The sequence below is a fragment of the Alternaria infectoria genome (genome assembly GCF_024043175.1).
Source record: "Alternaria infectoria strain BMP 0036 chromosome Unknown scaffold_29, whole genome shotgun sequence".
NCBI classification, from domain to species: Eukaryota; Fungi; Ascomycota; class Dothideomycetes; order Pleosporales; family Pleosporaceae; genus Alternaria; species Alternaria infectoria.
The window spans coordinates 128,334-156,225 of record NW_026250718.1 but is presented as its reverse complement, the minus strand read 5'-3'; the positions used below and the strand labels follow the sequence as shown (position 1 = coordinate 156,225).

Below are 27,892 nucleotides of genomic sequence, written 5' to 3'. Positions count from 1 at the left end.
TCTGATGGTATCACTCAGTCACAACGAGCACATCAATCAAGCAACAATTGTACAAAGACTTTTCGAATTCCATTCGTCGTGAATGCTATATTTACATCAAAAGAAGAGCTAGCCGATCTCGCGGTCTATGGAAGAAAGAGTATGGGGGGTTTCCCATCAAAGAAGATACGTCTCAAAAAGGACCAACCATGAACACCAGTTCATGCAAGAAAGATCGACTTGCGACCATTTGTAGAAAGCGCTTACAAGTTGAAAGCGCGGGCATGGCGGCGAGCCTTGGAGGCAGAGCTGCCGGTGGCGGTCTTGAGCCACTGGATGAACTGCTCAATGGTGAAGGTCTCGGGGAGAGCAGAGCCGCTGCCGGTGGAAGGAGAGGGGGTGGCAGCGGGCTTGGTGGCAGAGGGAGCAGAGGGAGCGGCCGACTCGACGGGAGAGGGAGTGGCGGAAGGAGCGGCGCTGGAGGCGGGGGTGGAGGGGGCAGCCGACTCAACAGGCTTGGAAGGGGTGGAAGGAGCGCTGCCGGCGGTGGCGGCGTCCCAGACCTTGGGACCGGGGACGGTGTAGTCGGTGGCACCGCCGTAGATGTTGAACATGACACCGGGGTCGGTGGCCTTGTAAGCCTTGGTCATGTCGACACCGGTGGCGGGGAGAGCAGCAGAGCCGCTGCCAGTGACCTTGATTTGACCGCAGCCGTTGTAGAACTGGGCCTTGCCCTCGGCGCTGGCCTCGTGGAGACCGATCATCTCGGGGCGGATGAGGTAGTCACCAGCCTCGAGGTTGGGGAGGTCAATCTCCAAGAGTCCCTTGGAGGAGATGAGGTTGTCAACACCCCACTTGGAGCCGGTGAGACCGTCCTCGTAGATCTTGGTCCAGACGGCACCCTCGCCGTTGGTGTCGGCCTTGGCGATGTAGACCATGACGGGTCCCTTGTGGGAGGGAGCGATCGGGTCGTCACCGTCGCCAGCGGAGGCGGGGTCGTTGTGGTGCCATTGCATGCCGAGCTTGGAGCCAGCGGCAACCTCGACCTGGTCGGAGGTGGCCTTGCCACCGTTGCAGATCATGGCAGTGGAGGTGACATCGAGGATGGGGTTGTTGCCGTTGGAAGGAGTCTGGACAGCGAAGTGCTGGCCCTGGTCCTTGCCGTCAATGACGAAGCTCTGGAAGGTGGTGTGCGCAGCGGCGAGGTTGGCAGCAGCCAGGATGATAGCAGTCTTGGTGAACATGTTTGCGGTTGGTGTGTTGGTTGGTTGGTTTGAAAAGGTTGAGCGTATCTTCAAAGATAGAATGGAAACGAATGAATGATAGACGAATGGATCGAAAGTGAGTGTAATGCTAAAGAGCGTGTGAAAGTGAGTGTCAGCGTCAAGCTTGATGCCCTCTCATTGTCGATGGCCTCTGTATCTCTTATACTCCCTCCGCCTACACGGCACAGTTGCGCCATGACAAGATTAGTGCCTCACTGACAGAATCCTGACAGCGCCAACGACATGAAACCCGGGTCTGTGGATTGATGCCAAGCACCTGTCAATCTATTCAGCACTGCGCTAGGGCCCGAACCGGCAGCGTGGCTTCGGTTAGCTGCCGCAGAACGTTGAATCCAGGTCTGCTCCGTTCCTACGCCCCATAATATGTGATGAGCTATTGTCAAGGAGAGATTTGAAGGCGTCGCCTCCATGCATGTGCCTGGAGGTGGCCTGTATCAGGCGTTGCGCAACGAATAACGGGAGAGCCTCATGGGAAACGTGAAACCATGTCGGAAAAGCTTGATCGGTTGAAGTCTGGCTATCCCAGGCGTTTAACGAAACGTCATGCGCTGAAGCGCCAACATGTTCTGCTGTCAATGCTACTCGCATCCACATGTTCGCAGTTGATTGTTTGCTTGTGCCATAACGTTATGTCGGAGACCGATTGGTACTTACCGCTGCGTGCTCCCATCGTCACCGCCACACTACGCAATCTCCCTACTCTCCATCCCTTATGCCACCGGTCTACAATGACTCTCATTTCGTTGATCCGGTATTCTAGATCCTGCAGTTCGACGGGAAAGCAACCTCGGTGGTGGGGCGAAAACTTCGCTAAGGGTGTATTCGTTTGCGCGACAACATGAAACAAATTCCTTCAGTGGGGGAAATTGCGCGCCTGTACCTGCCAAGACAATGGTGATGTTTCGACACTTCCGAGGCATCGCTTTAGACAATACCGTTTTCGCAGTCGGGTCGTGACGCCATCTTCGTTTTGCTTAAGCACGAAAGAACCACCGGCTATACTATCGTCCTGCATAGATAGTCGAAATGCCGCACCCGTGCTTCGAGATAATGTAAAGTGCTGCGCCGCTTGACGAATGAACGGAGATGAGGCGCTTAAATGAGGAACGCAAAACGCGCCCTTGCGGTATGTTGTTTTTGTCGTTTGTGGAGCTGAGCGTTGCGCCGTTGCACGTTGTCGCGTATGTGCGTAGTGGCTTGCAGTAACATTACCGCCCCGTGGTGGTGGCCTTCTCCAACATCAATTGAGAGTCCCTTCACCTTTAAGTACCTGTTCGACACTCAAAACGTGCTCAATAGTTCTCATTGTCTACCAACCATCCCAATCCCTGGGGTATTATTAACTGATGCGCCACTCTCTAACCGGTACCTCTTCCACCTACCAGATCCTGTCTTTGACAGGCGTTTTGGATGATGAGGTCGTTGCGCTGCGATCGTGCATGTGCCGCCGCGAATGGATTAAACGCCGATGATGATCTTGTTGTACACGTGGTATCACTTACCGGTGATAACCCGAGGACGCCCAAATAATGCTCATTATACCCATAGAAAACCATGAATCCATGTCGAAAACCGTTCAACATGCTACGCACCCTGAAGCAAAGCAAGAAATGATAGACAGTGCAAGCAACATTAAGCTCGGGTAGTCCGAGTGGGATGCTGCGCCCTCCTTCGTACTCGTCGCTGTCGCCTGTCCGTCGGGCTTACTGGCCCTTGCGCTTGGGCTATTGGTGGTTACGCTTTGAAGGCGGGTCGTGGTAGCGGGAAACAACGCGCTTTTTGTAGTACGTCCTGAAGATCCGTAAAGTAACTCTGTCGCCCCCCACGCAAGACTGATCGTTGTGCCATCGACGGTAATTGTGCCTCCTGGCGTCAAAGTCTGTCCTTCGATGATGAAGACCGTCCCACTCCCTGATTCTGCAGTGTATGTCTGCGAACCAATAGTGAGCAATGGAGGATTGGTGATGGCGGGCTGGGCCTGCGGCGAAATGAAGCTGGTCTTGCCGTTGACGACCAAGGCTGTAGCTCCGGGTGCGAGCGAGATCGTGACACCTGAGACAACGATCGAGCCCCCCACGGTAAGCAGTCTCGACCCGATTAGATAGGCAGTGCTAGTTCCTGGGAGCGGCCCGAATGTCAGATCTCCAATGGTCAAAGGAGGCGCTGTGATTTGTGGAGGGGCTGGAGTAGCCAATGTAGATGTAACGCCGTTGATCACAACGAATGATGCCGATTGAGCGAGTGACAGTGTAGTGCCCGAGACGGTAATATCTGGGCCACCAGGAACGAGTGTTTGGCCATCTATTACAAAGGTGGGCCCTGAGGGCTCTGGAAGAGCACCGATGACATCATCGCCGACGGTGATCGTAGGAGGTTTGCCGACCTGTGGAGTAGGAATAGCGAGGGATGAAGTAACCCCGTTGACAACAACGAATGAAGCAGAAGGTGCAAGCGATATTGTGGTTCCGGAGAAAGTTATGGCTGGTCCACCTGGAACGAGGGGTTCATCGCCAACAACGAAAGATATTCCTGGTGAGGCCGAAATGGGTGTGAAGACATTGTTACCAACATTGAGAGTCGGCGCCGCTGGGTTCGCTATCACGGATGTGACGCCATTGACCAAAACGAAGGATGCTGATGATGCCAACGAAAACGTGGTACCAGATGCAGTGATTGCCGACCCTCCAGGCACCAGTGTCTGACCTGCGATAACGAATGTGTTTCGCGGATTGTCAAAAGCAGGGAAGACGCTATCGCCGACAGTAAGTGCTGGTGGCGTTACGGCAGGGACAGCTGGGATCTGTATCGTCGAGGATGCTCCATTAACCACCAGTACGCTTCCCGAGGGTGCTAGTGATAGCGTGGTGCCCGAAACGGTAATGGCAGGAGCACCCGGAGCGAGTGTCTGCCCCGAGATAACGAACGTTGGGTTAGGTCTTTGATTCTCTAGGCCGTTGAAATTGTTAGAACTTTCTTGCGATGCTTGTGCTGTGATCGTTGAGCCACCGACTACCAGTTGTGGCGGACTGTTTGGAGCTGGTGATGATCCGGGTAGAACTTGGGTGGAACCTCCGATGACCACGAAAGAAGCCGACGGTGCCAAACTGACGACGGTTCCATCGACAGTAGCAACACCTCCAGGAGTGAGGGTTTGCCCTGGACCAACGAAGAATTGGGTAGCAGCGTTGGGTGTGAGTGTCGTCGAGCCAATCGTCAGCACTGGTGGAGGCCGCGCCGGAGTAACTTGCGGTAGCCTAGAGGTACTGCCATCCACAACGATGGCCGTAGCCGATGGCGCAAGAGAAACCATCGTCCCGCCTCCTACGTTGACTGGGGCTCCCCCAGCTTGTAAGGTCTGAGAGCCGACAACAATTCTTGAAGAAGGACCAACTACGATGGGTCGTGTGCCCACAGAACCAACAGTAACTCGAGTGAATTCTGGAGGATTGACCGCATTGTTATTCTCACTGCCGCGTATCTTAGTCGTAGAAGTTGAGTCCATTCGGTCGTTTGGCTTGACGTTGGTGGGCTTTGGTTTGCTGGTATCACCTGGGAGATCCCAGTCTGCTACTGTGAGAGGGGGAGATTTCGAAGTGCTGCCGCCCCAACCATTTATAATGACGGGTCCGTCGTCAAAACCAAGTACAGACGACTCGACATGGATGAGGGCCGGACCTATACCGGGCCAATTTTGATAGTATAAGTCGACAACGATGAGGACAGTCACGACGATGGCCTGCAGTTGTCCAGCATCACACGCAGACTGTGGGATCTGGTTGAGAAAACCATCTGGAAGTGATCCCGTCACCGTACTCTCCTCGTCGAATCCTTTCATCCAGTAAGGATAGACCTGTGCGGAACGAAGCTGTACCGTCTCGGTTTTGTTTCCCGACTCAACCTCGTAAGCTGTGAAATGGACGAAAGGTGTCGCAGAAGTCTGAACCGTTGTAGTATTTGGCCCAAGGGTGATTGTAGCCGTGGCAGATGGGAAAGTATCTGGGTAGTATAGATCGTATAATCCGGCGTCCGACGTCGGGATGACGTTACCAGAGGGAAAAGGAGAGTAGCCTGCTGACCGGTAGGCAACAGATGTTGTAGCTGCTTTAGGTCTTGCCGTGTACTCTTCACACATGGTAACCGTGAAATCCCATTCGGCATAATACGACTCGCTGTAGATACATGCATAATCTGATGCCAGTGCACTGGATGCATCAAAGGTTGTCGTGTAAGGAACAAGGGTATAAGAGTCCACGTTACTGAAATTCGATGCCTGCGTTGTCATAATTCCCGCCACATGCATGTATGTTGGGCCAAACCAGTAATCTACACTTGCACTGGGGATGTTGACCGTACATGTCGCGTTAGAGATGCGGGTTTGCTGTGTCGCTGTGCCGTTGATAGTGGGCAAGTGAATCTCAGGAGTGGCTAGCGATGGATATTGGCCTTGCGACGATGTTGTGTTCAGATCGTCTGATAACGTGGCGTTTGGTAGCACAGAAGAAACCAGTGGTCCAGTCGAGGCCGCATCGGTGGGCCGAAGGATTTCATGCTCGCTAGAAATCCCTGTACCGAGGCTGCTAACGCTACGCGATGGAGTTGCTGGGAGCACAGGTGCGAGCGTCGAAGCAGATACCGATGACTTCGTTGTGAGAGTGACGTTGGAATATGGGGCTTGATGGCTTGGTTAGCACGCAGCGGATCAGAGCCGCGAGGCGCAATGGGATTTGGCTTTACCACGATGGAACACGGCCCCCGCTGCAAATGAAGCGACGCATACTGTGAGAAACGAGTGATTAAGATACATGGCGATTGTAGAGTGCCTGCATGAGCAGCACTCTACGGATAGCGAACGTCGTGCTCTCAAGTCGTCCCAAGAGAGTGGTGGGCATACGAGAGTGCAGCAAAGGCAATCTGGATGAGCGGGTCCAGCGCGTTTTGCCCTATGGACGGCATCGATTGGCGTGGTCCCGAGCGTGGACATGCATATTTATCGGAAGATCAGCGCGGAAGGTAGCTAGGCTCTGGGCGAAGTCCGTAGGCTCCTATTCCGGACAGGGGTATGAGGCGGATGGCACGTGAGTTGAACGAGGACACCAATGACCTATGCCCACCCTCGCAAAAGAACGATGAATCTGGCCAACATCCTATACGTTGAGTGCGACTGCCACGCAGGTCCCTGAGAGCACAAGACCCGCTACTGCAGCATGTTGCAGGCTGGGTTGTGGGCGGAGGCATCAAAATCCCGGCCTGCCTGTCTCGGCATAGGCGATTGCTTGTATTTGTGCGACACGCCTCCATACCATTGTAGACAGCCCTTGCTGTTCAGCTGAGTGTTGATTGTCTACCACGCAGGCGGCGTGCGGCTCTTGCGGAGATGAAGCGCCACGTTTATCATGCACAAAAAGCATTCATCCCAACATCATGATCGACGCATCACTCAAGATTTCCTCTTGTTGAGCATGACGATGGTCTGGTAGGTTTCTGGCAAGCGCGCCGATCTGCCAGACTGGAGAGAGCAAATCTAAGCGAATGCGCTGGTCAACCGCTCCAGAACCTACTGTTTCAAGCTTGTCGTTCGGGGGTGGCTGTCGTGAAGTCCGGGCGTGGGCGTCGCCCGCTCGTAGTAGGAGCCGCCCCGTTTTAGCTAAGGGCTAGAACCTAGTTATATAAAAGCACCTATAGTTATATCTTTACTACTATTCTTCTTTTTTACTAAATTATAATTTTTTTAGTATATAGCTAATATACTACTAAAGTTAGTATATTACTTTTTATAGTTACTTAAACTTTTATTAAAAGTATTTTTAACTTTTCTAAGTTTCTCTAAGTATACTTAAAAAATAGTAAAATAATGTAAGTTATAAAAAGCTATACTATTAGCTTAGTAAGTAGCTTTTAAGTTACTATATACTTTTCTAAGAGCTACTTTATATATTAGTATAAATATATATAAGTATAACTTTATTTTTTTAAGTTAAGCTAAGTTTAAGTTAATTATAAGTAAGTATTAGCTACTTAATTTTTTTTAGCTTTACTAAAGTTAATAGCTAGTTTATTATAGTACTATTAGTAATATTATTATTAATTAGTAAAATAGTATAATTAGTAAAAGTTATAATTAAAGTAATATAATAAAAAAAAAATTAGTCTAGTATATTACTTTTATACTAGCTACTACTTATATATTTATAATATAGCTAGAAGAGCTTTATAGTTTATTTATTAGTAAACTAATTTTATAGCGTAAACTAGTCTAAAAAAAGTAAAGTCTATTACTAGTATATAAAAAGATATATTTTTAAAAAGATTAAAATTTTATATTTAGAAGTATAAGCGTTAGATAGACTAAGACTTAAGTTTTTAGCGCTACTATCTCTAGCGTAGTTAAAGCTTTTAAAATTTAGAGTAGTAAGGTAACTATTTTATAATAATATACTAATATCTATCTATAGTAGAGAGAATTATAATATAATTATATATTCTTAATAGCTTATAACTAATAAAACTATAGATTATAAAGTAATAATAAATACTAAAATATTTAGTAAGTAAAATTATACTTCTATATATATACTCTTTATTCTCTATCTCTATCTTTATCTCTACTTTTATTTTATAGCTTATAGTAAATTAGAGATCTAAAACTTATTAAAGATATAAATAGTAGCTTAAATCTAATACTAAAGCTATACTAGTACTAAATAATCTCTTAACTATATCTTTAATACCTCTTTTATAAGTTCTTCTAGCGTTAGTAAATCTAAAGCTAATCTTATTACTAGTTATATTACTTTTCTCTATACTTATATTAATTATATTCTTATACTATATTATATTACTTATTAAAGCTTTTATAAACTACTCTAAGACTACTACTAAAAAGAAAGCTTTTAGTTAGACTATTTTAGTAATTATTATATAAACTATTATTAAAGCTATTATAAAAGCTATTATTAGAGCTCTTAAAGTCTACTTTACTTATTTTATATTATATTTTAAAACTACTAAGACTATTACTACTATTAATACTATTAAAATTATTATACTACTACTATAAAAGCTTTTAATATATAAACTAAAACTTTCTATAGTTTTTTATTATAGCTAAGTTTTTAAGTAACTTACTAGTAATATATAAAAGTTTTTTTATAAGCTATACTTACTCTAAAAAAAGTAATAAAATAGTTATTATATTACTAGTATTACTTTTTCTACCTAAAGTAATTTATTAATTATTTATACTATATATACTTATAACTTTATATATAAAATTAAGCTATAAATAGCTTTACTTATAAAGATAAAAGTAGCTATTATATACTAGCGTAAAGTGTTTATTAGAATTTTTAGCTAAAGTAATAATAAATAAACTAAAAAAAATAAAGTGTTTAAAACTTACTTCTAGTATAATAATACTATTAAATAGATAGTAGCTATATTAGTATTCTACTATTATAGTTACTCTTAAGAACTAAGCTATAATAGAGTAGTTATTTTTATTAGCTACTTAAGTTATATTATATTAATAGCTAAAAAGTTTCTCTTCTTAGTAAGGCTTTAAAAGTAATATATTATTAGTCTATATAGAAGCCTTAGTACTAATAGTAATATATACTAAATATATTAAAATTTTAAAATCTTTTAGTAGTTCTAGAATAACTTTAAAAGCTAGGTGTTTTTTAATATCTTTTTACTAAATAGAGTCTATAAAATTAGGTATAAGGCACTAGCTTTATAGTTTATAAAAATATATACTTAAAGTACTATTAATTAGTACTTTAAGTCTAATTTAAAGTTATCTTTATAGTAAAAAGACGTTAAAAGATGTTAAAAGGCGTTAAAAGACTCTAAGCTAGTCTCTTTTAGAACTGCTAGAATAATTTTAATATTAATTTAGAATATATTACTATTAGTAATAAGGTTATTACTAGCCTATAGTATAGACTAACTCTACACTTGCCTATATAACTTTCTTTAGACTATAGCTAGAAACAACTAGAAATAATATAATATATAGTAATAGGTATACTGCTAATAGAACTTACTATATTTATTCTCTATTAACTATAACTATAATATTATCTCTATCTATTATACTCTTACTAGCTTTAGTAGAACTCTAACACTACTACTATCTATATAATAGTATCTACCTACTAGAGATAACTTATAAATGCCTTTTTATCTTTATTCTATTTCTTATTACTTTTCTTAAGAATCTTTTCTAATATAGTCTACTACTAGCAAATATAACTCTCTATTACTTTACTTAGACGTAGCTTTACCTCTATTCTAATTATGTACGTAGTAAGGTAAATATAAATAGCGTCTTTACCTTAAAGAGAGTACTTAATTATTAGTATACCTAAGATATACTTCTCTAGAATTCTAGCAATATATAGATCTCTAGCTACTAGATAATCTATAATATTAAGATCTAGCTTATAAAAGAACTATTCTATCTTATTAATAAGATTCTTAAACGCAAAGTTCTAGTAAAGAATAATAGTAAGACCTACCTACTTTAGGTACTTATAAAAGACGTATATAACGTAGTAGCTATTAATAGTTTTAGTAAAAACTACGTTATTAGTAAAGTACGCCTTAAGAGCGTAAATAATAGTAGTAGTTATAAGAATAATAAAGAAAGTTATAAGATTTACTATAACGCTATCTCTTATAATAATCTTAAGAGAACCTATATAGTAATAGCAACGTAATTTAGAGGTAAGCAATTAAAGTAGATTAATAATAGAATAATTTAGTTAAGTATTAGTAAGCGTAATATAACTAGTAATAAGATTAGTTTTAGGTTAACTTATAATTACCTTAGAGACTTATAAAAGAGTTATTTAAAGTATTAGCGTAGCTTTTAGTATTAGCTTTAAGTTACTATTAGCGTTTTTAATGTATCTTTAGAGTCTTAAAAGTTATAAAAATTTAAAAAATAAGAAAAGCGCGCTTCTACTAAAATTTTAGTATATATATTCTAACTATAAACCTTTAGAACATATTACTCTATTAGTTATAAGCTAATAAGCGCGTGTAATTATATTATAATTCTCTTAGAGATTAGTATTTAAATTCTCTTATAAAGTGCTTTAGTATTAGAATAGCTTCTTAGCTAGCCTAAAAGATTTAGAAGCTTTAACTACTTTAGAGGTAGTAGCGCTAAAGCTCTAAGCCTTAGCCTATCTACTTCTAGAGTACTAAAACCTTTAGTTATATATTCTTTAGTGTACTAGTAATAAACCTTGCTTTTTTAGGACTAGTTTACAGGCTATAGAATTGTTAGTTTACTAATAAAAAAAAAGTACTATTAATAACTAAACTATAGTTTTACTTTATAAAAAAAAAGAATAGCCTATATACTTAAATATTAAAGTTAGAATAGGCTAGAATAGACGCAGTAGTAGTAGTAGTGGGAGCCGTGGTGGCCTAAGCCTAGCCGCTTTGCCAGCGCCTTGCAGTGGCACATGGCAGTCCAGAGGCCGACCCCAGATTGCGCGAACAGGTGCCAATCGGTGTAGGGATGAAACGAGGGGTCGGTCGGGTGCCTCACGGCATTCAGCTGCATTCATCTATGTTGCTGCGGAAGAATACCGGTTGAAAGCGACGGGAGCAGGATGGCCGTCTTACAGGCGTCTGACGAAGTTGCCGTACAAGCTTACGTCCGCCGCACAGCATCGAGGCGCCAAAATCAAGGCGTACAGCAGAGGGATCGCAGAAGGGTGACGGTCGGGGCGCTCCCGCAAAAAAGAGTGCTATCGCAGCAAATGGCGGGTACGTCAATCGAAAGGAGCGTTCGCCCCGTTAGCCAAGTGACCAACTTCGTTAGAGCATTTGGTGCAATATATGCCTTGGCTTGCTCTCGGCTGGCATGCCAGGATCCGCCAATCTGGCTCGACTCTGGACGAGAGTGCTTTTGCATGTTGGCTGCATTCCGAGGTGTCTCTCTCTTTCTTCACCCCTCTCGTGGCGCTGGCGGGGACAAACAATGCCACTCGGTGATGCTGCTCGCTGCGCTCTTCGAGGTTGAGTGGCCCCAGTCGTGCCTCCTTCCACGCGCCGCTTAGTCACGGAACATGGTCCCTTTCCGAGGGCATCGTGCCTTCCACACAGCCCTATGCGCCTTCCTCGCCGCCGCCCTGCTCCTGCCCTTGCTTGCCGCAGCCGACTATGTGCCGACAAACATCACCGAGACGCCCAACTTCCAGCTGCTGCCTGGCATCGCCTCGGTACCAGCACCCGTCACCGTTGCGCCGGACCAGAACTGGCTAGGAGTCGACGGCTCATGGAATACCTTTACTCTGCGCGTGGGCGAAACAGGGGAGAACGTGCGCGTCTTTGTGTCGACTGCAAGTCAGCAGATATGGGCCATCAATCGCATGGCGTGCATCACCAACACCACGAGCCCGGTGACAGGAGAGATTACAGCATACAACGTCTTCGACTCGGATTGTGAAACCAGCCGCGGCTTCCTGTTCAACAGCAGCAACTCAGACACATGGCAGCAAAAGGGCTTCTACCAACTGTGGATCGAGAAGTATCTCGGACTGGTCGGCAATGGATTGTACGGCTTCGATTCGGTGGGGCTGGGGAGGGCCGGGGAGATGGGGCCCTCAGTTCAGAACACCACGATCGGCACCTTGGTCACCGCCAACTTCTGGCTCGGGCATATAGGCGTGCATTCCAAGTCGACCAACTTCTCCGTCTTCGATGAATCCGTTCCGAGCTACCTAACCACGCTGTTCGACCAGAAGAGCATCCCCAGTTTGTCTTTTGGCTACACGGCAGGCGCCCAGTACCGTAAGACATTACCACGTACCCTCGCTGCAAATCACTGACTCGGATGCACAGGTGACCAGACGGTCCTCGGAAGTCTCACGCTTGGCGGCTACGATGCCTCCCGCCTCATTCCCAACGACCTCACATTCATCTTCGCCCCGGATAATGAGCGCGACCTGGCGGTTGGTGTCGTCGGCATCACGGCAGATACCACGTCGAAAGGAGATATCGACCTCCTCATGAACCGGGACGACGTGACCATGTACATTGATTCGACGGTTGCAGAACTCTACCTGCCGGTTGAGATATGCCAAGCTTTTGAGGATGCATTTGGACTAAAGTACGATGAAAAGACTGATCTCTACCTTGTGGATGATGCGCTTCACCGGGATCTCGTCGCGCAAAACCCCAGTGTCACGATCACTATCGGCCAGAAATACAGCACGGATTCGACTTTGCAGATCACTTTGCCCTATGCTGCTCTAGACTTGGAGGCGACTCCTCCGTATAGAGGGTTGCAAGAGAAGACAAAATACTTTCCTATCAGACGAGGTGCGGAGGCGCGTCAGTGGGTACTGGGTAGAGTCTTCCTGCAGGAAGCCTACTTGACCGTAGACTGGGAACGTCAGAACTTCACCGTGTCAGCGGTGGACTGGACATTTGGCAAAGCTCCACAAATCATGCCTATCGTGTCGCCCACCTACGCGGTTCCGCACTATGATCCCCCAAAGAAGAAGCCTTTGTCTTCAGGGGCAGTCATTGGTATCGCAGTGGGAGGTGGCTTCTTCGTTGCTCTGATTTTTCGCGCAATTGGGTGGTGGTTCTGGCGGCGGCGGCACAAGCGCAAGCTGGCAGACATCAAAGCGCAATACGAGGCCGATGTCGCTGCGGCGGCGGTCACCAAGATGGATCCACCCGTGTCAGAGGAGGCTCCGACGTCTCCAGTACGAAGTAGTACAGAAGGCGTGACTGTCTTCGCGAAGGCGGAGCTACCTGGCTCATCCCATGTGCATCACGAGATGAGCTCCAGCGCAGAAGAGAAGGGATCATCAGCCGTGCATGAGGCAGATGGCGAGGAGCGCCAGATCTATGAGATGCCTGGAGACATGCCTGTGCTTCCCGAGGCAGGCGGCCGTCAACTGTCGGAAAAGGAGTCCATGGTGGTACGCGAGAGGATATACAACGGCATAGATCCGACCGGCACGCCAGATGCAACCCCAGCTGCGTACGAAGAGTCGCGCAGGCTCGCACCAATATCCCCGTCCGAAGTGTCGATAGTGAGCGGTCGGCTTCCAACCGACAACGTGTCGCCCATTACACCACGCACACCAAGAGACGGTGCTTTCTTGGAAGCCTCGGACACATTTTTCCAATTGCCGCCCTACCGTGCTCGCGAAGAACGACGCGCCGAATCGGATGGCGATCCCCTTTCCCCCGTCTCGCCGCTGGAAGGGTCTACGGATGCCTCCCGACGGCGGTTCTCTTACGAGTCATGAGGCCAAAAAGCTGCTTGTTCAGCGACGTTACGACTGGCGTTTATTTTGTTTGGCATAAGTGGCGGGGCTATCTTGGCACCACGGATATGGCGTTTGAGAGGGAATAGTTTGATTTGTGCATACCAGAGGCTGAATACCCATCTAGACGGCGGCACGTGGTAGAAACGAGCAGCCACGTTTTGTTAGTGTATATAGTGTAAATACACGCTTTTCGCGCACATGGCGGCAGACCCTGAGGGGACCATGGATTTGTACAGGTGCATGACAGCCAAGTGGAAGCGCTAGGCTCATGCGTTCATGCTGTCGGGCTGGCCGTCGGCTGGCTAAACGGTCGCGGGCCTGCAACGGGCAATTGTCCTGATTGTAGGGCAGAGCCAGCGGCGCGGGCGAAGCGGTCTGAGGAAGGTGCCTTGGGCAGCGCCTTGCCGCAAGCAGCCAAGTTGAACCCCTCGTCCGCGCAGCGACTGGATACCAACCCCACCATATCCTCACGGAGGCCGCGACGAGGCACAGGACGACCGCTCTTCTGCATCGCCAGTCCGTCAATCGCTTTCCTATTGCTGGCGACTTCCCGGTGAAGACTCTGCGCCTGCCTCGACTGTCCCACCGCCCGCCCCGTGCCAGAGCCGCCGCCCCGCTTTGTGTCGAAGCAGCTCCTGTCAGTCATCACATTGGCCGCGCGCCTAGCCTTATATCATATCGTGCGCTTGCCGCCCGCACTTCTTCTCCACAGTCTACATTGTCCGACTTCTGCGTCTTCAATCGTTACCTTCTTTACGTCCCTCTCTGAAGATAGAAAAAGCCTTACCCCGCCGCAGCTGCCACCATGGGCGACCTCGCCAACCGCAAAGTGTTCAAGGTAACGTTATATCCGCCATTCAGGGCCGAGCACGCGTACTGACAGCTTGCAGGTGTTCAACCAGGAGTTCATCGTCGACGAGCGCTACAATGTAACCAAGGAGCTGGGACAGGGTGCCTACGGCATTGTCTGGTACGACTCGAGCCACGGCGCGCCGCATAACAAGTGCTGATTCTGCCCCCAGTGCGGCTACCAACAACCAGACGGGCGAGGGCGTGGCCATCAAGAAGGTCACCAACGTCTTCAGCAAGAAGATCCTTGCCAAGCGTGCTCTGCGCGAGATCAAGCTGCTCCAGCACTTTAGAGGTAAGTCGACATGCCACCTGCCGGCTGCAACACTACTAACACCTGCCAGGCCACCGTAACGTAAGACACACATGCTCCCGAGTGCCCCGATCGACCCCATGCTAAACCCGTCGCACAGATAACATGTCTCTACGACATGGACATTCCCCGCCCAGACAACTTCAACGAGTGCTACCTATACGAGGGTATGGACTACACCCATGTTTCAATGAGACAGTGCTGATAGGCTTGTAGAGCTCATGGAGTGCGACCTGGCAGCCATTATCCGGTCCGGCCAGCCGCTCACCGATGCCCATTTCCAGTCCTTCATCTACCAGATCCTGTGCGGTCTCAAGTACATTCACTCGGCCAATGTCCTCCATCGCGATCTCAAGCCCGGTAATCTCCTCGTCAACGCCGACTGCGAGCTCAAGATTTGCGACTTTGGTCTTGCCAGGGGTTTCTCCATGGACCCTGAGGAGAACGCAGGATACATGACCGAATATGTCGCTACCCGATGGTACAGAGCCCCTGAGATCATGTTGAGCTTCCAGAGCTACACAAAAGCTAGTAAGTAGTCACTCTCTCGTAATGGTTTCACATGCCGAGCTCAAGCTGACCCTGCGTAGTCGATGTGTGGTCAGTAGGCTGCATCCTTGCTGAGCTGCTTGGCGGTAAGCCCTTCTTCAAGGGCCGCGACTACGTCGATCAATTGAACCAGATCCTGCACTACCTTGGAACACCAAACGAGGAGACACTCTCACGCATCGGCTCTCCCCGTGCGCAAGATTATGTCCGCAATCTGCCGTACATGCAGAAGATCTCGTTCCAGTCCCTGTTCAGGAACGCCAATCCGGACGCACTTGACCTGCTCGACCGCATGCTCGCCTTTGATCCCTCAAGCCGTATCTCAGTCGAGGAAGCCCTGGAACACAGGTACCTACAAATCTGGCACGATGCTTCCGACGAGCCTTCATGCCCAACTACATTCGACTTCCAGTTCGAGGTGGTCGAGGAGATTCCAGAGATGAAGAAGATGATCCTGGATGAAGTCAGTCGCTTCCGCCAGATGGTGCGCGTACAACCCGGTGCAGGCGCTGGGGGAAACCAGGCGCCGCAAGTCCCGATACCCAACAACTACGACCGCGCTGGCTACGAAGACCCAAGGCCGCAAGAAGCGTTCAACCAAGGTGGATGGAACGGAAGCGATCTGGAGCGTGATCTTCAGGGTCTTGACGGCCGCATGCGATAAGTGGGGTTGGACGAATCTGTTGGTTGCAAGATGTCTTCTCGTTGGTTTGAGCGTGAGCGTGGAGGGATTTGGGTAATATTTGAGCCCCATGTAATTTCTCTCAAAATCTATTGAATGATAAGTATGCTTGATTGACTTGGTACCGATCTGAATCCACAGGCAATGATGGTATAAAATTACTGAGAGGTCGTCGACATGCGCAATAATTATCATACGGTACAGATATCAGGAAGACCATTGAGACCCCTATCACCTCTGGTATACCCGTCATTTATGATACATCGTCGCCAACAGACTGGTTCCCATCTGCTATATCATCGTTGAGCTCACTGCTACAAGAGTTGCCGGCAAGTTCTACCTCATCCCTAGTGATTGCCAATTCACCCCTTCATGCTAATGGCATCCAGCACATCCCCCTCCAAACACTCCAACAACCCAGGCGCCTCACCCTTGTACCCCCATTTCTCACCCGCCCTCTCAGCCCTCGTACGCGAATTACTCGCAAACAAGTACCTCGCGAGCTTTGGAAACCCAGGATAAACAGCAGCCATGCCGTCCAATTCCTCCAAACCGATCTGCACTGGTTCCGCATCCTTGATAACACCGTGTTTGTGCAAAATGCCCCCCACTGCTTTCGCAACATCAATCTGAGAATGCTCTTGCGTGCTCGCAAAGTAGTATCCGTTTTCGTTGAAGAAATCTTGGGGGTTGGAGTTTGAGGTGGAGGATAAGGAAGAGACCGCAGCTTCCACGACATGCAAGTACAGACGCATAAGGTCGTTGATATGCACCCAACTCCTCGTATTGGCACCTTGATTGTAGTAAAAAGGTTTCCCACTCTCCAATCCCTTCGCGGCGTGGATGAAAAAGGGGATAAGCGCACTGTGCGTTTTGACTAATCCCTTGCCTTTGCCGTAGATGTCTGGGGGGCACATGATGGCTATCTTGATCCTATCCCCATGTTTTGCGACCGTTTCGTGTAAAATGGTTTCGGTGTTGCGGTGCAGCGCCGTTGGAGGCAAGGACCTGATTTCAGCCAGAGAAGTCTTGTCGGACCATATCTTTGGGTTTAGCAGTCCCAGGTATGATGGGGAGGCCCAGTCTGACACTATTCCCGTGCCGGAGAGGTGGAGTAGGTAGCCTGGAGTAGAGCGCTGGAGGAGACCTGAGATGATGGCGGAGAGACTGGGTTCGTGGTCTGAGTCCCCGTTGTGCACGACGATGTCGGCGTTCTGTGCAGCAGAAGTAATCACGTCGGTGCTCGAGTAGTCGCCGGTTAGGATGGTGATGTTGGGGTAGGTGGATGTGAAGGTTTCAGGAGTTTTGCGGAGAAGTACGGTGATGGAGTATTCGGGGTGCGTGGTTGCGAGCGTGTGCAGGACGGAGCCGCCGATGTAGCCTGTTCCTCCTGTGCTGGGCGGGGGTTAGTGGGGGGGATATTGAAGGGGGAGGGAGGGGGTGGGTTGTGTACAGGAAGATCTTGGGTGCCATGATGGTGTTGTTGGTTGATTGATGGTATGGGTCTGAGTTGGGATTGATGGTGAGTTGTACTGTAGTGTTTTGTATGATTTCGAGGATACTCCAAAGGCATATATATACAAGTCGGCTACTCCGATTTGATTGGTAATACAAGTCCACTGGCACAGTAACTCAGCTTTGCAAAATCGTAGTTGGCATCGTCATGTAACTACATTATTTCGTCCGCGATCTAGAGGCTTTGTTTTTTTGAGTCTTTGGTCCGGAGTGCAGAAACTCGGGACAACATTCAGGCCGTGTGGCTAGTGCTAAGGATGGTGTACACGCTATTTACACATGACGGGCTAAGGACTCTGGAAAATGCTAAAGTTCGTCCGTGAATGCTGAGCGTGATTTTGTTTCACTCCCGGTACGTCTGATGTGTTTTGTTTGTTTGAACATGAGGATGCTGAGATACGAGAGTTCCAAGGTTTCTTGAACATTGCAGATGAGTGGGTTGTGGGTCGTACGTCCTGGGAGCGTAGGTGGTATCAGAGAAGACCTCCTGATGATGTGCGCCAGCCTTAACACCATCCAACTGTGAAGTCTGTGACAGCTAGGTGAGCTCTTTCTTTCATCATGTTCGTGGAGTAGCTGGGTGGTGTTGCCCACATCACGGCGATGCTGCATGCTGCTGAACTGGTCTGTGCGCCAGGCCAGGGTCTCTAGCGCGATAATTATTTCTCGGTCTTAGAACTTTTGACAAACCGGTGCGCTTCAAGTCGAACTTTTCGCGCCATTGCACAGCACCCCCAAACGCACTACACACCATGTCGCCCGCCGCGATTGAGTCGGGAAACAAGAGGAAGAGATCTCACAAGAGCAAAAAGAGCGCTGAGCCAGCGATCGCACCAGCGCATGATGGCGTAGACGCTACCAAAGCGCGCAAGAAGGCGCGCAAAGACAAGGCACCTGTCGTCGAAGAGCCTGTGGTGGAGGATGTTTCTGAGGAGGAACAGAGTGACGAGGAAGAAAAAGCGGCAGTAGAGGAAGTCGTTGCAGAAGCCAGTGCTGCAGACGACGACAGCGACAAGGAAGACGATGAAGGCGACAATGACGAGCTTGCCGAACTACCCTCTGGCACGGGCAGCAATGCCGTTGATCTTCCCTCAGGCACCTCGATGCCCTCAGCGAACCCGACGCGATTCGACGAGCTCAACCTGAGCGAACGAACGATGACCTCTATCAAGAACATGGGTTTCGAGAACATGACAGAGATCCAACAGAAGGCTATACCACCTCTGCTATCAGGAAGGGATGTGCTTGGAGCGGCAAAGACTGGCAGTGGAAAAACACTGGCTTTCCTCATCCCCGCCATCGAGATGCTCTCGCAGCTGCGGTTCAAGCCGCGCAACGGAACTGGAGTCATTGTCGTATCGCCGACCAGAGAATTGGCGTTGCAGATCTTCGGTGTAGCGCGCGAGCTCATGGAGCCACATAGCCAGACGTTTGGTATCTGCATCGGTGGTGCCAACCGAAACGCAGAAGCCGAGAAGATCAGGAAGGGCTTGAACCTGATCATCGCTACTCCCGGGCGCCTCCTCGACCATCTACACAACACACAGGGCTTTGTCTTCAAGAACTTGAGGTCGCTCATCATTGATGAGGCAGACAGAATTCTCGAAGTCGGTTTCGAAGACGAGATGAGGTCGATCATCAAGATCTTGCCCACGGAGCGTCAGACTATGCTTTTCTCCGCAACACAGACCACCAAGGTTGAGGATCTCGCAAGGATATCGCTCAAGGCCGGCCCCCTCTACATCAACGTCGATCACCGTGCCGAGCATAGCACGGTCCAGGGATTGGAGCAGGGTTACGTTCTGTGCGATTCAGACACCAGGTTCAGGCTTCTGTTTTCTTTCCTCAAGAAACACCAGAAGAAGAAGGTCATCGTCTTCTTGTCATCGTGCGCATCTGTCGACTTCTACAGCGAATTGCTCAACTACATCGACCTGCCTGTGCTTGGACTGCATGGCAAGCTCAAACAACAGGCGCGAACGAACCGCTTCTTCGAGTTTGTGAATGCACAGAGCGGTACACTCATCTGCACCGATGTTGCTGCGCGAGGACTAGATATTCCTGAGGTGGATTGGGTTATTCAGTTCGACCCACCTGATGACCCGCGAGGTAAGCTAGACCACACGCAATGCATGATCATTTACTGACTTGTCTACAGACTACATCCACAGAGTCGGTCGAACGGCCCGAGGTGCAAATGGCAAGGGCAGAAGTCTAATGTTCCTCTTGCCATCGGAAGTTGGATTCCTCAAGCTCCTCAAAGAGAACCGCGTGCCGCTGGTTGAGTTTGAGTTGCCTTCCAACAAGATCCTCAACATCCAGTCACAGCTGGAAGCCTTGATCAGCAAAAACTACTACCTCAACAAGAGCGCAAAGGATGGCTACCGGTCGTACCTCCAGTCGTATGCTTCACATAGCTTGCGGTCGGTGTTCGACGTGCACAAGCTGGATCTCGTCAAGGTGGCCAAATCGTTCGGTTTCTCAACACCACCGCGCATCGACATCAGTCTTGGCGCGAGCTTGAGCCGCGATAAGAAGGTGGAGGGAAGGAGAGCATATGGAAGTCAGCCTGCGCAGGGCCGACGACCGATGAGGGGAGGCAAGAGGTTCTGAGGTAATAGTTGAGAGGCATTGATGGGAGTTTGGCGTACAAAATCACATACGGGCCATGATCTAGGGTTTACAGCTGTGCATGATCCAATTGAGCACCCATGGGGATGTCGGTAACTTCAGAAGCGAAATGTGTCAATTTGATATGGACCTTGGACTTCAAACAACTCTGTCCCTGATATGTATGACGTACTTGGTAGCTTTATTCTACCTGTAAGCGAAAATGAATGTCGTGAAGATTGCCCGTACAGCAGCGCCACCAAACCGGTGAGCCCTAGCAAGATTCGGGCGCGCAACCACTGAGGCAGCAGAAGCGCAACATTGCTGCGGCCGCGTCAACTGCCAGTTCACCAAGTCTGCATCCTTCGGAATATTCATTCTTTAGCATAAGGTCACTTCTGGTATATTACTTGACGGAGTTGTGCCCGGCAGCCAGCCCTACGAGTTTCCCAAAATGCAGAAAGTGCAGACGCCGCGGCTTGTATGGAGCCCTGGGGGATGCGCTGGCAAGTCGCTCTCGCTGCTGGCGGGCCAATGACGTCGCGTAGACAGGAGAGCGGATGCGGCCGCCCACGGGGGTTGCGGCACCATCACCCCTGGTAACGACACGGGTGCTAGAAGCTAGCTAGCTATGTAGTTAGTAGCAGCGAGACGGCCGCCCATGACGGATGTTTGACAGTCTGGCGGTGAGCATTTGGAGGTTGTGAAGCTGGCTGGAAAAGCAGCAAAAAACATGGAATCTCAAGAGCCTGATTTTGAGATTGTGGCATGGAGGCGCGGGAAGACGGGAGGGGTAAGAATAGAATAGGCGACGTGGTTGCTTTTGGTGCGACCAGCCATCTTTGTTACAGGCAGCCGGTGGAGGGACGGTAGAGGCTGGCATTCGTCGCGCACTTTGCAGTGGGATGCATGGCCAACGGCGTCCACGAGGGACACCAGGCACGCTGTATGGTCTTGACGCGGCCGAGTGGCTGGGGACAGACAAGTCATGATGTATCGCCCGTAGCCCATCGTTGGTTGATACGACGCGACCTGTCGCAGGTGGTTCTATTCACTCTGTGCCCTTTACATCATCTTTCATAACTCTATACCCATTCGTACTATTGCACTAGGATAATTGTAATAATTCTAATAATCCTTCGCCCACCCACGCCATCCTCGATCTGCAAGGTCAACAAGCCTCACCTCCAGCCCGTGTTAGCGCCGACAAGGATTGCTGTTCTCCAGCCGTGACCCAGCCTTTCTCTCCACCACAGCTGGAGCTGGCGACCACCACAGGACCGCCTCTCCACCAGCGACGAGCGCGACGGAGCTGCAGGGCCATTGCTACCTGCGATAGACGGGAGCTGTTGTGCTGCCTGGTCTGGTGAGTCCCGTGACCTCTCACATTGCTGAGTAGGTGTCTGACGCTGGCTAGCCTGAACGTCGGCGGCCATTGTCGCAGAGCGTCGCACGCCGCAGAGCTGTGCTGCACGCATTCGACGGTCAACTGGCCTCTCACGTCCCCGTTCACGACCCCCGTCCCGTTCACGCCCGCTATCACGGCTCCTCTCGCACACCCGCCCTCGCTGTTCGCGCACCAGCAACATCCAGGTTGCGCAAACGTAAACAGCCACGGTGCGGCCCTGCACCCACACCATCGCCAACATCATTTCCCTCCCATAACGTCCTCGAGGAAAACGGCGCCGGACATGTCTTCCGTCACCCACCCCGCCTTCTAGAATCTTTCAGATTCTACGATGGTTTTAGATACAGAACGACCTCCTCTTCCGGCACCTACTGAACCCTCGACTCTCGATTCCGCAGACGAATCAACCTACCACATAGACGAAATCAACACCGACGTCTCCAACCGCACCGACAGAACCTCGTACTCCGTCCCCGACGACGGCACCCCCATTACCATCAACACCACCTCGCCCACCAAGCCCCGCGGCCAAGCGAGGCTCTCCCGCAAGTTCCCCTCGCAGACGTCGCTGCTCATTGAGTACTTCGAGTCCGGCAAGGACGAAGGCCAGGCCGGCTCGCGAGGCAGCGTGCGCGTCCGCGTCACCCCCTCGTCTCGCAAGAGCAGGCACTCGACCGCGAGCGACAACGTCCAGATCACCCAGACGTCCGCCAAGCGCAACTCCCACGCGCCCTCGTACTCCAAGCGCCTCTCGCTCGCGACCAGCAAGTCGTACTCCGAGCTCTACGACTCGCGCACCGTCGCCTACTCCGACCTCTCCAACATCTCCTCCCTGCCGCCCGTCGACATCGAGCTGCTGCCCAACCACAGCGACCTGTCCACCGACGGCGGCCGCTTCCTCCCCATGCCCTCGGACATATCGTCCATGCCCGCAGACAGCATGACTGGCCAGACAGAGATCCTCCCGCCCGCGCGGCGCAGGAGCCGAAGCATGGAACGCGACGCAGTCACCGAGTCCATGGTATCAGAGGCCATTCAGGACACCCTCAAGGCACCCCGCCACCACCGCAGCAGAAGTCTCAGCAAAGACCGCATCACACAGCGCGTCATGGAGAAACTGGCGCAGCAGGCCGCAGAAGGCGGTGCTGCCAGATCAAAACACAGCTCTTCAAAGTCAAGAGACACGTCCAGACGGCGGGAAGACGAGCTTGCCTCGCCCCGCAAGTCGCACCGCAGAAGGAGCAAGGACGTCGAGCAAGCGAGCGGCACCGAGTCCAGCTACCTATCCTCAAACGCCGACCGTCGTTCGCACGTCTCTGGGACCTCCTCCATCAACAACCCCAAACTACTGGCCACAGTCGAGGACGCCATCAAGCGCCTCATCCTCCCCGAGCTGAATGCGCTGAAAGAAGAGAACCGCACTTCCAGGAACATGGACAAGTTCGACCGCGCGAACCGCGACAGCATAGCCACCTTCGAAACCGTCGAATCAGCCGGCTCGCGCGACCCGTCCAGACGCCGCGTATCCAAATCCTCGAGCGCACCAAAACTCCACAGCAACAAGCCCAAAGTTGTCCTCAATAGGGATGGCGATGATCCAGGGACGACACTGGCTGGCGGATCAAGTCGCAAGAGCGAGCGACGATCCAGCCGGGGCTCCATCTCAAGCTACGCTGACTCGACTACCCGTGAGGAGAAGGAGAAGTCCCACCGGAGAAAGAGCAGTAGCAAAGACAGCACCATGTCTCAACGAGATGCTGCTCTAGTTGGACTTGCTGGAGCCGGCCTTACCACTGCCGCTCTCAAGCATCATACTTCGCGGGAAGAGAAGGAGGAAGAACGCAAACAACGCAAGCACCGCTCCTCTCGCAGCAGTAGATCCGCAAGCGTATCCGAAAGTGTGCACGAGGAGCCTCGTGTCAAGGAACGCGTCCCTCCCCTACCCTTCAACCACAGCGAGCTCATTGGAGGATCCGAGCTCACTCGCGACTCAATCCTATCCGCAGAGACCGAGACCAAAGAGAGACCGCAGTCGAGGTCATCGGTCAGCACTGGCATAACAGGCACCGGTGCTGAGACGCCTCTTCAACAAGTCCCTCGCGGATACATCTCGCCATCACCCCGCACACCAACTCGCACACCCAATGCTCTCCAGCAAACTCTTGGCACGTCCCACAGCAACAAATCTACCAACGAGGTCCGCACATCAACGCCGAAGAGTGACCGCAGCTGGACCTCACGCTCGAAAGAAGCCAACGACGCTAGCTTAAATGCAGCAGCTGCTGCCAAAGCCCGCGCAATCGAGCGATCCGGGCCCCAAGCTTCAGAATATGAGATCGAAAGCGACACGCAATCAAGACGTGGTGACACTGTCAGCCCAATACAGAGCGAGGCTAGCTATCGGGGAGATGCGCAAACCACGGGCTCACCACGAAGAATGCACTCTATCCGTAGTGGACCTTCGGTGTCTTCTCTCGGCCACCAGTTCGAGCGAAGGGAGTCCAACCTCTCCATTGCATCACTCTCATCGACGACTAGCACCAAGGCGGCGGCACGCACCCGCAAGCGACCTCAGGGCGTTACTCTCGAAAGCAAGAGGTCTATACTCAATGAGGATGCAACCACCAAGGACACCAAGCAATTCTTCGACCGCAACCACGAGAAGAATGACATGTACCGACGCGAACTTGAGGATAGCTCTGTGAACTACAACCGTATGACCATGTACACCGACGATAGCACAGGGGTGGAATACCTCGACCACGAGCAGAAGGTCGGTGACCTTCAGGACATTCGCAAGGTCGGCACAATTCCTGAATACGTCCACACACCACTGGCCGTGGAGTCTGCCGTCGCCTCCCTACATGACGAACAATCCACCCTCAGCGTTCGATCCTCTATGGCCACAAGCCCGCTCAAGAAGAGCACGCTCTCGCAGGTTCACACAAACCCAGCTTACGTCCAAACCGACGAAGTACCTGCCGGCCAGAGATGGGCTGCCATCCGCGACAAGGCCGAAGCTCTGCAACAGGAACGACGTGCCGAGGAGCCTCCAAAGCAAAACATCGCTCGTGAGAACTCTCCTAGGCAAAGCATTGCGCAGTCTGAGGCACAGTCTGAGGATGGCATGTCGGTGGATGAACCGATACAGATGCATCACAGCGCCTACCCAGTTGGTGACAACGATATGATGCCTGAGATTGGTTACGGCATGGATGATGATTCGGATGTGACTACCAACCCATCGATCATCCAAGGGCCAATCGGAGGAGGCGATGGTTACCACGATCGAACCGATGAGCTGCTCAGCCGGCAAGAAGAGCGAGAGCGTACTCCCACCTCTTTCAGCAAGGGTGCCCTCGGACTCGGAGCTGGAGCTGCTGCCATGGCCGCTGCTGCTGCTTACGAAAGAGAAGAGCAGCAGAGTCCGGCTTCGTTCGATCAACGACACCAGGCCACCGTAGAAGATGAATATGATCATCCCTATCCAGGTGAGCAACAATACGAGCAGTCAGGCTATGCGCAGAGTAACCGCACTCCTTTGTCAGGCCAAACCGGCTGGAAAGACGAGGGTTACCAGTCGGCTAACCAACGTGAAGCGTACACGCCACAAAACCGCAATCACTCAAAGATCTTTGATGATGACGGCTACGGTGATGAGTACAATGGCGCGGACCTTGGCAGCCCTGACATGTTTGCTGCTCGTGCCAAACATGACCGACATGTTAGTGGCAACTCACACGGCATGACTTCTCCTCTCTACGACGCAGCTACCGGCAAAGGCATGGACCGCATCGAATCGAAGGACATCGTGGCGCTCATGGATCACCTCACTGTTCGCGACGCCCAGCGCAATGCTCGCGACACCGAGATTCTCGTCACCCTTGTGCGAAGCGCCGCAGAGATGCGCAACCAGTTGGATGACCTGAGGCAGTTCATCAAGACCCAAGACACGATGATCATGAACACCACCGACAAGCGAGTCAACCTTGCGGAGCAACGCATTCTTGGCGGTCCCCGTCCTCAGCCCCAGACACCGCCTCGTATCAACCGTACCTCTTCAGATGACGATATCGAGACCAAGAAGAAGAATGTTTTTAGGCGTGCTCTCAAGGGCCTCAGCTCTGGCAAGGGAGATGGCGATATCAAGCACATCGAGCAAATGCTCGTTCAGTTGCTTGGTGAGGTGGAGGGCCTGAAGCAAGTCAACCAGCTTTCGTTGGATCAGCAGGCGAGGACGAATAGTCTCAACTCGTACGAGGAGCTACGAGCAAGCGGTGATGCGGGTTACGAGCCAGAGGGCCGTGCCAACACTGCCTCTTCACCAGACCAATCTGGCTACTTCTCCAACCCTTCGTCTTCCCGCCGCATCCAAGATCTTCATTCTGGATACGATGTTGTACCAACGAACCGTATTAGCACCGTACGGGAGGAAAGCGACGAGGAGTACGAAGAGCGTACCCGCACCCCTGGCTACGAGAACACCGAGCGCATGACAACGCCAACCCAGGAAGCTTTCCCCGAAAAGCGTGCATCGCTAGGAACTCCTCCACAAGCTTCAAGGGCAGCGCGAAACTCGCAGAGCGATGACACTACGCCAAAGCGCAAGCACAAGTCTAACTCGTCGTCCATCTTTGGTATTCCCAAGATCTCGCGATGGTCAAAGACCACTACTTCCACCAACCCAGAGAGCCTGCCACGCAACAGCGGGTCTGGAGAGAGGCGACCCCACTCCCTGCACTCCAGATCTTCTTCCCAGGATGACTACTACGATGACGAGGAGCCATACGAGCAGCATGCCGATGACAGGCTTCGTTCCAACACATCCCTAGCCAGGGAAGAGCAGCGTTCGATACGTTCTGCACGCTCTCCATCGCCTCTTATCCCGGAGGATATTCAGTACGAGATGGAAGACCCCAAGTACCAGGCGCACCGCAACTCGCTGAACCTGCAGCACCCCCAGCCGCGACCTGGACCCACCGGTCGTCACCAGAACAACCTGGAGTCCCAAGCGCAGATCTATAATCCTGTTCGCTCAAGCATAGGATCTCCTGACTACGACCAATGGGGTAGCATGCCATCGCTGGCACGCAACCGTCTCTCAGGCATGTCGGCTCAACAGGGCGCTGGCAACCTGTCGCCAATCTCATCAGATGGCTACAGCCAACACTCTGCTTCTGAGCAGCAGGCCGGCCCCCCTCGGCCTCCCAAGATCGCGGATGACGGCCCGCTCGTCCCGCCGCCACAGCTGCTTGCTGGCTACGGCCAGACAAGGCAGATGTACAGCTCTCCGAATGAGTTCGGTAGCCAGGGTGCTTTGACACCGCTTGCACCTATTGCAGAGGTGCGTTACTCACTCGAGACTGACCGGGGCCATCGCGTAAGTTGAGCTCGCGCCTCAGAAAGACTGAGGTCAATGCTAACATACGCAAAAAGATGACGCCCACTCCCTCGCCTCGCCCGAGCAGCCAATACCTCCGCTCCGAGGCTAGCATGAACAGCCCGCAGCGCAAGATCACGGGCCCCAGGCCCATGGGTAGCAGGAGCCCACAGCCTCAGAGCCCGCTACAGCACTCGGATACTGTTGTTCGCAGGAAGCCGATTCAGGGTGAGTTTTTGCTACTTGAGCGTAGTTGAAGATTTTTTTTTACTAACGAACATGGACAGACGATGAAGAGTCTCTAGAGAGCTACCGCAGCAGTCTCGACTCGGAGATTTTCTAGGCGAACAATCTTCTCAAGCCCGGCATCGTACGCAGCAGCAGAACAAGACAGACTGCTGTCGCTAGCTGGGTGCAAAGTAATGGGCAGAAGGGCGACGCTCGGTTTCTTTCCCACCAACAACAACAACAACAACCGAGTATTGCCAAGAATTCGCAACGGCACAAGTCACCGCTTAGGCATGTGACTTTTGCTGAAGAGTAGGAAATAGGAAAGAGCAGAGCAGCAGTGGTAATAATGGGGGATTTGTTGCGGAAGAACACACAAAAAAGGGTTCGATGGTTTTTCATTCGCTTGGAATGTTTCCGCGTATATATCACTTTTGCGAGCATGGCGTTTTTACATAGCGGTCTCTTCTTTCGCCAACGACAACGCGGTTTCTGGCTATATCATGAAGTTTTGAAGGGAGTCTTGAGTGGCGATTCATTCATGAGGGACGAACTTCATGCTTTATGAGAGATGATCGGCGTAGTTAGGTGTGCATAGCTGTTTGCAAATGCAGTATTGTTTGCCGACCTACGATATTTCTTTCATGACCACCGTTACCGAAGGGGAGGTGGAGGGGAGGTGGTGGAAGTCTCTCTCTTCTTGTGTGCGCGCTCGTCTCGTGATGATCTGATTGCAATAGGTGTTCATTATTCGCCAGCCCACGATATTTCTTCCGTTTTGGCGCGTG

General features: G+C 50.6%; 7 protein-coding genes across 7 annotated transcripts; 4 read left to right on the top strand and 3 right to left on the bottom strand.

Moving 5' to 3' along the window:
• Positions 1-242: 242 nt before the first annotated feature.
• On the bottom strand, positions 243-1,223 carry J4E92_009936 (uncharacterized protein; the record flags this gene model as incomplete). Its single annotated transcript, XM_051501278.1, has 1 exon — positions 243-1,223. The coding sequence occupies one exon, from the start codon at positions 1,221-1,223 to the stop codon at positions 243-245; it is 981 nt and encodes a 326-aa protein (XP_051348496.1).
• Positions 1,224-2,623: 1,400 nt separating this feature from the next.
• On the bottom strand, positions 2,624-5,397 carry J4E92_009935 (uncharacterized protein; the record flags this gene model as incomplete). The annotated part of the gene is made up of 2 exons (XM_051501277.1): positions 2,624-2,741; positions 3,038-5,397. 2 exons carry the CDS (start codon positions 5,395-5,397, stop codon positions 2,624-2,626), a joined length of 2,478 nt encoding a protein of 825 aa, XP_051348495.1.
• Positions 5,398-11,350: 5,953 nt separating this feature from the next.
• J4E92_009934 (uncharacterized protein) lies at positions 11,351-13,549 on the top strand (the record flags this gene model as incomplete). The annotated part of the gene is made up of 2 exons (XM_051501276.1): positions 11,351-12,074; positions 12,126-13,549. 2 exons carry the CDS (start codon positions 11,351-11,353, stop codon positions 13,547-13,549), a joined length of 2,148 nt encoding a protein of 715 aa, XP_051348494.1.
• An 826-nt stretch (positions 13,550-14,375) lies between these two features.
• Positions 14,376-15,945, top strand: SPM1 (Subtilisin-like proteinase Spm1; the record flags this gene model as incomplete). The annotated part of the gene is made up of 7 exons (XM_051501275.1): positions 14,376-14,408; positions 14,461-14,540; positions 14,593-14,714; positions 14,764-14,774; positions 14,833-14,899; positions 14,949-15,263; positions 15,323-15,945. 7 exons carry the CDS (start codon positions 14,376-14,378, stop codon positions 15,943-15,945), a joined length of 1,251 nt encoding a protein of 416 aa, XP_051348493.1.
• A 380-nt stretch (positions 15,946-16,325) lies between these two features.
• J4E92_009932 (uncharacterized protein) lies at positions 16,326-17,436 on the bottom strand (the record flags this gene model as incomplete). Its single annotated transcript, XM_051501274.1, has 2 exons — positions 16,326-17,358; positions 17,417-17,436. The coding sequence occupies 2 exons, from the start codon at positions 17,434-17,436 to the stop codon at positions 16,326-16,328; spliced, it is 1,053 nt and encodes a 350-aa protein (XP_051348492.1).
• A 794-nt stretch (positions 17,437-18,230) lies between these two features.
• HAS1 (ATP-dependent RNA helicase) lies at positions 18,231-20,091 on the top strand (the record flags this gene model as incomplete). Its single annotated transcript, XM_051501273.1, has 2 exons — positions 18,231-19,587; positions 19,637-20,091. 2 exons carry the CDS (start codon positions 18,231-18,233, stop codon positions 20,089-20,091), a joined length of 1,812 nt encoding a protein of 603 aa, XP_051348491.1.
• A 1,736-nt stretch (positions 20,092-21,827) lies between these two features.
• J4E92_009930 (uncharacterized protein) lies at positions 21,828-27,219 on the top strand (the record flags this gene model as incomplete). Its single annotated transcript, XM_051501272.1, has 3 exons — positions 21,828-26,876; positions 26,933-27,104; positions 27,164-27,219. 3 exons carry the CDS (start codon positions 21,828-21,830, stop codon positions 27,217-27,219), a joined length of 5,277 nt encoding a protein of 1,758 aa, XP_051348490.1.
• Between the last annotated feature and the right edge of the window lie 673 nt (positions 27,220-27,892).